Below are 10,353 nucleotides of genomic sequence, written 5' to 3'. Positions count from 1 at the left end.
TATAGCCTTAGCCAAATGGGTCTAGTGATTTAAATGAAGGTTGAGCTTAATGATGAAAGTTTTCATGAGGCTAAGAAATATCAAATAAAAGTACATTAAAAAATAGGTGCAGAAATCAATTTCACTAGTAAAATAAAGCATCCATAATTAGTGAATGCTTTAATGATAATGTTTAACTAGACAATAACTACTGTTTATTGAAAAACATTAAAAAATAGCTGCAACTTATAATAAACTCTGCCATTATTCTCTTGCAAAGAAGAGTCACCATGGCACCATTGTCAAGATAGGAGGAGGATTACAAATGCTTCAAAATGTAAGTTCTTCACTTCTAAAGGACCTATTGTGATATTATAGAAAAGTTGAAGTCTGCATAGTCTTTCACACTTTTGATTTAATTTGCTCATTTTCACTTTAAAGACTAGGGCAGATGAGGGCAGAATATTCAATAAGGTCATTGCTTAATATTTTTGTTCAGTGTTCCAAGTATGCAATTATAAAGTGTCACTGAAATCCATGGGCTTGAAGAAGAAAAGTAATCTAGAACTTTTAACCACAAAGTATCTTGACTTAAATCCTACAAATGTCCCAGGAATAAAGCATCAGTGAATTCCATTCTGTTCGGAGATATTACATCTTTTGTTTATAATTAACACTCTCAAATTCTACTCTAGCCAGTAATTATGTTCCTCAGGCAAATAGGCAATAAAAAGGAATCCATGCTTGATTAAACTGGGCTTAAGAGGATTACTTAGAACCAAAATTTGTTTTATTCTTTGTTTCATTTTGTCTATTTTCCCTAGTGGAAACTGTGATCATATGATAGAGTTTTGCAAGACCAATGACTTATTCATTGCAAATACTTGTTTTTCAACAACATAAACTGCAACTATACATGTGGACCTCAATGGATGGGAATATACAGGAATCTAATTGACTACATTTGTGGAAAGAGATGACAGAGGAACTCAGTATCATCAGTCAGAATAAGGCCAGGGGGCAACTGTGGAACTGTGGAGGAGAACATCAATAGCTCTTACGCAAATTTTAAGTTGAAGCTGAAAAAAATTAAACCAAGTCCACAAAAGCCAAAATATGAGCTTGAGTATATCCCACCAAATTTAGACACCATCTCATGAAGAGATTTGATACACTGAACACTAATGACCAAAGACCAGAAGAGTTGTGGGATGACGTCAAGGATATCATACATAAAGAAAGCAAAAAGTCATTAAAAAAACAAGAAAGAAAGAAAAGACCAAAATGGATGTCAGAAGAGACTCTGAAACTTGCTCTTGAACATACAGTAGTTAAAGTGAAAGGAAGAAATGATGACATAAAAGAGGTAAACAGAAGATTTAAAAGGGGGGCATGAGAAGAGAAAATAAAGTATTATAATGAAATGTGCAAAGACTTGGAGTTAGAAAATCAAAAGGAAGAACATGGTTAGCATTTCTCAAGCTGAAAGAACTAAAGAAAAAATCCAAGCCTCAAGTTGCAATATTGAAACATTACATGGCAAAATATTGAATGATGCAGGAAGCATCAAAAGAAGATGGTGGGAATACATAGAGTCACTGTACGAAAAGAATTGGTCAATGTTCAACCATTTCAGTAGGTAGTATATGATCAAGAACTGATGGTACTGAAAGAAGAAGTCTAATCTGCACTGAAGGTACTGGTGAAGATCAAGGCTCTAGGAACTGATGGAATATCGGTTGAGGTATTTTAACAAATGAATGCAACAATGGAAGTGCTTATTTATCTGTGCTAAGACATTTGGAAAACAGAAACCTGGCCAACTGACCGGAAGAGATCCGTATTTGTACTCATTCCTAAAAAAGATGATCAAAGAAAATGCAGATATGATCAAACAGTATCACTAATATCACATGCAAATAAAATTATGCTGAAGATAATTAAGTTGCAGCAGTATGTTGACAGGGAACTGCCAGCAATTCAAGCCAGATTCAGACGAGGCATGAAACATGGGATGTCATTGCCAATGTCAGATGGATCTTGGCTGAAAGCAGAGATTATCAGAAAGATGTTTACTTGTGTTAATTGACTACACAAAGGCATTTACCTGTGTGGATTATAACAGGCTATGGATAACATTGTGAAGAATGGGAATTCCAGAACACTTAATTGTGTTCATATGGAACCGGTACATAGACCAAGAGGCAGTCATTCAAACAAAACAAGGAGACACTCAAAACCAAAAACCAAACTCACTGCCATTGAGTCATTTCTGACTCATGTTGTTGTTGTGTGCCGTCGAGTCGGACCTGACTCATAGTGACCCCTTCTTGGGTTTCTGAGGCAAAATCACATGGAAGTATATTGCCCAACCTTCCTTCCGAGGAGTGGCTGGTGGGTTTGAACTGCCACCCTCTGGTTAGCAGTCAAGTGCCTTGGCACTATGCCACCAGAGCTCATTGGGTTTCTGAGGCTGTAAATCTTTATGGAAGTAGATCACCCAGTCTTCCTTCTGCAGAGCAGCTGGTGGGCTTGAATTGCTGACCTTCTGGTTACCAGTCAAGTCCCTTATCCACTATACTACCAGAGTTCCCAGTTTAAACTCAGGAAAGGTGTGTGTCAGTGTGGTATCTTTCACCATACTTATTCAATCTCTATGATAAACAGGTAATCCAAGAAACTGAACTATATGAGGAACATGGTATTAGGATTGGAAGGAGACTCGTTAACAACCTGCAATATGCAGATGACACAACTTTGCTTGCTGAAAGTGAAGAGGACTTGAAGGACTCCCTGATGAAGATCAAAGATGACAGCCCTCAGTGTGGATTATACCTCAACATAAAGAAAACAAAAATTCCCACAACGGGACCAATAAGCAACATCATGATAAATGGAGAAAAGATTGAAGTTACCAAGATTTCATTTTACTTGGATCCACAATCAACTCCCAGGGAAGCAGCAGTTAAGAAATCAAATGATGTTTTGCATTAGGCAACTCTATTACAAAAGATCTCTTTAAAATGTTCAAAAGCCAAGATGTCACTTTGAGGGCGAAGGTGTGCCTGAACCAAGCCATGATATTTCAGTCACCTCATATGCATGCAAAAGCTGGACAATGAATAAGAAAGACCAAAGAAGAATTTATGGATTTGAATAATTGTGTTGGTGAAGAATATTGCACTGCCAGAAGAATGAGCAAATCTGTCTTGGAAGAACAGCCAGAATGTTCCTTAATAGTGAGGATGGCAAGACTTTATTCTATGCATTTTGGACATGTTACCAGGAGGGCCCAGTCCCTGGAGAAGGACATCATGCTTAGTAAAGTAGAGGGTCAGTGATAAAGAGGAAGACTCTAAACGAGCTGGTTTGACACAGTGGCTCAGCAATGGGCTCCAACATAGCAATGACTGTGAGGATGGTGCAGGACCTGGCAATGTTTTGTTCTCTTTTCTTCTTTTACTATCAGTTTATTTAATCCTTGTAATAACTCCCACCACTCTGTTGTGTGCCATTGAGTCAATTCTGGTGCACAGTGATCCCGCATGATGTTGAACTGCCTGTAGGGTTCCAGACTGATTGCCGGTCCTTCCTCTTGCAGAGCTACTCTTCAGTTCCCACCTCCAGCCTTTGGGTTAGCTGCTAAGCTCTTAACCACTGTGCTACCAGAGGTCATTATTGCTAGAAACTTTTTAATCGGATTTAATAAAAATGTTAGTGTTAACATCTTTAATTTGTTCTAAGTTTTAACTAGAACGCTTCTAGAACCTCTTCATCAAAAATAATGTTAGTTCTTGCTTAGAGTAAACTAAAACTCTGTATTTTGTAAGACTATCAAGGATGAGTATCACAATTTACCAAATATGTTTAAAATATCCTTATTTTTCTGCTTTCCTGTTAATGTAATCATTTATATTGACAATTTTCTTAATTCTCATGGTAAGTTTGCTATAAAAATGTTTTGTCTTCTAAAGTTCTGAGAATTTAACATTTATTGTCACAAGTACTATTAACCTAGAATTTTCTTTATTTTGTTGTCTTTGTCAGACTTTATAAGCCAGTTAAATTATTTGATTCATAAAATTAGGAAAACAAGACTTGATATATTTCTATAATACTATTTTCAGAAAAAATTACATAAAATAAGAGATGCTCTTTGAATACCTGAAAAATGCTCTGGGACAAGTCAGGACTGGGGCTTTTCTTATATAGGGGTTCTTTGGTAATTTATTATTATTATTATTATTCAAATTTCAATATCTGATTGTGCAAGCTTGAGCCTCCCTGCATTTTTATTAAAGTCATCTATTTAATTTCAGTTTCCCAAGTTATTAAAGTTGTATATTATCTTTCTCAGTAACATCTTACTATTCTTTCTACTAGCTGATGTAACTCCTTTTAAGTTTCTAGTTTTATTTGTTTTAAGTAACTATACCAATGGCTTGCCAGGATTGTTGTTCTTTTTGAAGAATCAACTAAGGTCTTTTTCAGCACTTCAAATTATTTTAACAATTACTAGTTCATTTTCTTTTTAGGTTTATATTTTGTGTTTTCTCCTTTGCTAACATATTTAAAAATATTTAGACATTGTTTTGTTTACTTTGTGCCACTCTAACAAAAGATACTGTTTGTTCAAGGCAAATGGATGGCTTCCAGTTTTGTAGGCTAGAAGTCCAAGGTCAAAGTGCTAGGCTCTAGGGGCTGGGTGAAAGCCCCTCAACCTTGGGCTTCAGCTCTGCCTCCTGTTCTCGGCCCACTGAAGCTAGACACTTTTCTTCACTCAGACAGCCGATGGCTGTCGAGGGTGAGAAGCCAAAGGTTGACAAGTAAAAAGGTACAGTCTCAATATTACCAAACAACGTGGCAGGCCACTAGTTCAAGTCCAGAAAAAGTCCCAGGATGGGCAGGGCATGGCAGGCTGCTGAACGACTTGGCTACACACAGGGTTCAAGTGTGCCAAAAAGTTGCAGACCACTCCCACAGCTTCTCCTTATATGGTGGAAGCAGACCACATCCCTCAAGCACCTACTCAACTGCTTACGGCAGATTCCACTATGGAGCTGATTACCAGTCTCGTCATGGGGAATCACTCAGCTGCCCAGCCACTCAAAACCAGGCTCAGCCAAGTTAACACATAACCTTAACTACCACAGACATAACTCCTTACATTCCTCATTTTCATTCTTGCTAATATAAGCATTCAGATTTCTGAATTTTCCTCTGTTTTCTTTTCAGGTGTTATCCCATGATGCTAGGTTAATGGCTATCTTGATAACACTATCACACATCACAGTCAGCTTGCAACCAAGCTATGGAAATTATGACTTTTTTTTTCTAAGTTATTGTTGGTAGTATAGAGAAGTATGAAGATAATAACAGAAAATACCTATAATCCCTCACTCTTGAGATAAATACCCCTAACTCCCTATTTAGGAGAGCTGATGGCACAATGGTTTAGCACTCAGCTCCTAACAAAAAGAACTGGCAGTCTGCTCCAGTAATGTCAGCAAGTTCATTCGGACTCCTAGCGACCCTATTAAACAAAGTAGAATTGCCCCATAGGGTTCCCAAGGCTGTTGTAATCTTTAGAGTGGAACCTGGTTGCACAGAAGTTAAGCACTTGGCTGCTGACAGAAAGATCCATGGGAGAAAGAAGTGGCAGTCAACTTCCTAGAAGATCACAGCTTTGGAAACCCTATGGGGCAGTTCTACCCTGTCCTATAGAGATGCAGCGAGTTGGAATCAACTTGATAGCAACAGGGTTTTACTCTTTAGGGAGTGGGCCCTGTTGGTGCAGTGGTTAAGCACTTGGCGGCTAACGAAGAATGGACAGTTTGACTTCACCTGGTGCTCAGTGGGAGTAAGATGTAGCAGTCTGCTTCCTTAAAGATAACAATCTTGGAAATTCCACGGGGCGGTTTAATTCTGCCCTATAGGGTCACGAAGAGTTGATCACTCCAGAGCACACAACAACTCCAATATGAGGACACTGTGAACCTATTATGTTTTCTGAAGCCCACACAATTGACATAAGGCTGGCCGCCCAGAATGTCGACTGAATGGTGGAGAAGTGGGTGTGAAAATGAACATAAGCCAAGTTTGAATCAAATACGGGTTATTAAGAATTGACTACATCATCATTCAATGACTCCGCCTTTGCCTGTTAAAATCACCCGGTAGCACATGCCTGAATTACATAGACTTTAAATAATATGCATATTTACCTTACTTTTGGTCTTAGAACCCCTCAGGCATTTTCCTCCCTCACATACCTGGATTCTTCTGCCTTGAGAGCTGTATTTTTGAAACCAACTTTTTCTTCAGCAGTATTGTCATCCACCTCATCACATACATTTGCCTCAGTTTTTTCGGGAGTCAGCGTAGTTTGAAAACATCTTCCACCTTCAAAAGTCAGTGTTATGTTTGAGATGGTGACATGTTTGGAGATTCCTTTGGGTTCATTCTTGGTTTTCATATCCCGTAGACACCGAGCCCTCAGAATGTTTTCATCTCTTGCCTTTGAAATTAATAAGCAACAGCAAATCAGGTGATAGAAGAGCATCATACAGAAAGAGAATATGTACGGAGCAGTGTTGAATAAAGTGATCACTCATTTCATTCATATTTGCTTGGTGCTCAGGAGTATGTAGGTGCTATTAGGAGGAGGGAAGCTGGTGCTGCATAGCCATTGGGAAGAGTTGAGGCTGGTGTTAGAAGGACGCTCTCAGGTTGGGGCTGGGGGTCTGCCCACTACTGCCTGACATATTTAAAAACTCAAGTTGTTTCCAGAGCCACTGAGGTTGGATGAACACCTGAAACTATTGCCTTGATGTAATATTTAAACCTTAAATCTCAAATGGAATCTGTTCCCTGAAGTCAGTTTTGAACCAAGCAACAGCTTAACCTATTTAGTAAAGTATGTCTGCCTTGCGCACTGTGCTTTCTCAAAGATTTGTCTACGTGGAATCAAATTGACAACAGCATCTCAAAAGGTTAGAGGAGAAGCTTAGGGGGCAGTGACTTCATATTAATGGTGGTGGAACAATTTGGAAAAGGAGAGGGAGAATAGTTACACAACTGGAGAATGTAAGCAAAGTCACTGAATTGTACATGTAGGAATTGTTGAAATGGGGTATACTTTGCTGTGCATGTGTTCACAAAAACAAAATAAAATAAACAAATCCTCATGTTCTAGGGGACAGCAAGGTCAATGGCAGAACATAGTCTACAAAGAATTTATTCTACATCTGAGTTTGGTTAGTAGCAACTGGGGTCTTAAAAGTTTGCAACTGGCCATCTAAGGTGCAACTATTGGTTTCTTCCTGTCCAGAGCAAAGAAGAGTGAAGAAAACCAAAGATGCATGGAAATAATTAGTTCAAAAGACTAATAGACCACATGAACCTCAGCTTCCACGGCCCTGAGACCAGAGCTAGATAGTGCCTGGCTACCACTACAAATTGCTCTGAAAGAGATCCCATTAGAAAGTCCTGGATAGAGTGGGAGAAAAATGTAGAGCAAAACTCAAAATTAAAAAAAAAAAAAAAAGACAAGACTAGGCTTACTGGTCAGATAGAAACTGGTTGTCACCCTTCAAGCCTGAAACTGAACTTCCTCCTGTATCTGAATTTTCAAGCAATAGACAGGTCTACCAGGTGAAAAAAAACTCTAGGAAAGTAGATACTCTTTAGAATAATTCAGCATTTTAGATGAAAATGGCAGCATTTGCCTAAGAATGAAGTACAGAAGCCAAAAGCGTTCAGAGAGAAGGAATGGAAACAAGAAACACCTGGAGGATGTGGAGGAATGATGTCACACTGAGGGGATTGCAATCAATGACTTGAAGCAAAATGTGTGTGAATTGTCAAATGGAAAATTGATTGGGTCTGTAAACTTTTACCCAAATAACAAAAAATGTTTAAAAACACCCCAAAAAACTCAACTCATATTATCAGGTACACCAGTGTCACCTCATATGAGAAAAGGAATGCTTCTTCTCTTTGAGTTGTTGGGTAGGAAAGATTTTCTAGAAATGCTGTGCCACCTGCTCCCCAACGTGAGGTTCCTCTTGATTCAAGAGCATCTAATAGATGACATGGGTTGGGGGATCATAATAATAATAGTTGGTTTTTTAAAAAGCTTAGAACCTGTACCTAAAAATTAATACCCTAAAACCTTCCTTTGCTCTTCATTTCCCAGTTTCTGTTAATGCACCACCTCTCCTAGTAACTCCCTGACTACCTCAGAATTTCTAGTAGGTCAGCAAATCCTACTGACACCATCCCTGTAGTATTCCTTGCATCTGTACCTTGTTCCACCCATCGCCACTACTTAGTCCCTTACCTCTACTACAAGCCCTGAAAAGACTCCAATCATCTCTTTCTTTAAACATTCAACTTTATTTTTTCCCTGACAATGCAATTAATACATATTTATTATAGAGAATTTTGGAAACCCTATAAGGCATAAATAACTACTACTCTTATGGTGCATTTCGTTCTGGACTTTTGGTCCATTTCTTTATTTTGTGTCTACAAATTGAGTTTACACTGGAGTTCTGTATCCTACCATTTTCACATACAATTTTATTTTAAATATTTTCCTCATGCTTTAAAAAATTTCATAAGGTTACCCCAATTTTTCTAATTAAAACTTAATTCCCTTTATTGTAGGAAATAGAGACTATACTAAAAGTGTAAAGACATAAACGTGACTTGTTTATAATCCTACAATTCAGAGATAGACTGTTGTTAACAAAATGGAGTTTTTACCTTCTATTGTGTTTGTGTGTGAATATATTTTTACATAATAGGAGTAGCATTTTTCATTTTTCACTTAACCTTATATGATGAACAGGTTTCTAAGTCAAGAAAAGTTCTTTAAAAATGTAGTAACTACAGGGTATTCATTCACTGAACAAATATTTACTGAGTGCCTATGATCTTTCCAGACACTATGGTAGATCCTAACAAGATGGACATGGCACCTGACCTTCATGGATTTACATTCATTTAGCTCTTCCTCTGTGTTGGGCATTTAGGTTGTTTCCATTATTATAAACATGGTACAATTATCTTCTTTGTAGCTAAAAAATCGTCATTCCTAATTCTGGTTAAGTTCTTGGGAAAGATTGCTAGAGGTGGAATCACTGAGTCAGAGTGTAAACATTTTTAAGGTTCTTAACTCATTATGAATTCAAGAAACTTTGTACCAATTTTCACCCCTACCAGGAATCTGTATGAGTTCCAAGTTCACCATACTAATGTTGATTTTTTTAAAAATTAACAGTATCATAGATTAATTTTTTTTCTAAATATGCATTGCTTTGGTTACTAGTGAGTTTAAATATTTAAAAACTTATACTTATTTAATTGTCTCTTCTTCTGTGAAATCTTTATCCTTAGCTATTATCATTTTTCTGCTGTGGCCCTATTGGAGGTTTTTTAGCAGTAGTCTTCAAACTGATCTCATTACTTACAATCCATCCTGTCATCACATTAATCTTTTCAAAACACAGCTCCTTCTTTCCTTTAAGCCTTTGGTAGCTAAGGCTTGCTCAAAGAGTGAAGCCCCAACTTCTTAATTTGGCATTCAAGGGTTGCAAGCAACATTTCAATCCTACATTCTAATACCACATATATTTTGCTCCAGCCAAATTTAAGTAACCATTCTTAGATATGGTTCTATGTTTTTCTACTATCTGGCCTTTTGTAAGGAGCTCTGGTGGCGTAGTGCCTAAGGCATTTGACTATTTGACTGCTAACCAGAAGATTGGTGGTTCAAACCCACCAGCCACTCTGAGGAAGGAAGACTGGGCAATTTACTTTTGTAAAGATTTACCTCCTTGGAAATCCAAAGGGGATCACTATGAGTCGGAATCGACTTGAGAGCAGTGGGTTTTTTTTTTTTTTTTTGGCCTTTTGTAAGACTACTCCCTTGTTCTAGTTTTTTATTTTCCTACTTTCAACCTCATCTTTACCTATAGAAATTTCATTTCATCCTTCAATGTACTGGGTACTTTTATACATATTTAAATCTTAAGATAACCCTTGCATTCATTAATATTCTCCTTTTAGAGATGAGGAAACCGAGGCTTATGTGACTATTCCAAAGTCCATAACTATTCCAGTGACTATTCCAAAGTTACACACCTAATCGTCAGCAGAGTAACATTCTAATCTAGGTTTCTAATTTGGATTCCAAAGTTTTTCCCCTATGATATAATTTTCTGATACTGGATAAAGTTTGATGGTAAGGATGGTCACCACCTATTTCAGGACATCTTACAATACTTTAAATCAGGTTCCCAGGGATCAAATCTCATTATTAAAATGAGGTTACTTTAGAGTAGGTACCATAGCATTTTTTTTTTTTTT

At 37.5% G+C, this 10,353-nt stretch overlaps 1 protein-coding gene across 1 annotated transcript in view; it reads right to left on the bottom strand.

Moving 5' to 3' along the window:
- Positions 1–6,226: 6,226 nt before the first annotated feature.
- The window catches only part of FAM71D (family with sequence similarity 71 member D), a 21,289-nt gene continuing 17,162 nt past the window's right edge, over positions 6,227–10,353 (bottom strand). Inside the window, exon 4 of the mRNA XM_007942351.1 lies at positions 6,227–6,496. Within this exon, the coding sequence (XP_007940542.1) occupies positions 6,227–6,496 (270 nt within the window). The remainder of the gene's footprint in view (positions 6,497–10,353) is intronic.

The sequence above is a fragment of the Orycteropus afer genome, unplaced genomic scaffold (genome assembly GCF_000298275.1).
Source record: "Orycteropus afer afer isolate SDZICR_OR568_19922 unplaced genomic scaffold, OryAfe1.0 scaffold00088, whole genome shotgun sequence".
NCBI lineage: Eukaryota > Metazoa > Chordata > Mammalia > Tubulidentata > Orycteropodidae > Orycteropus > Orycteropus afer.
The sequence above is the reverse complement of the archived record's forward strand: the minus strand, read 5'-3'. Positions and strand labels throughout refer to the sequence as shown.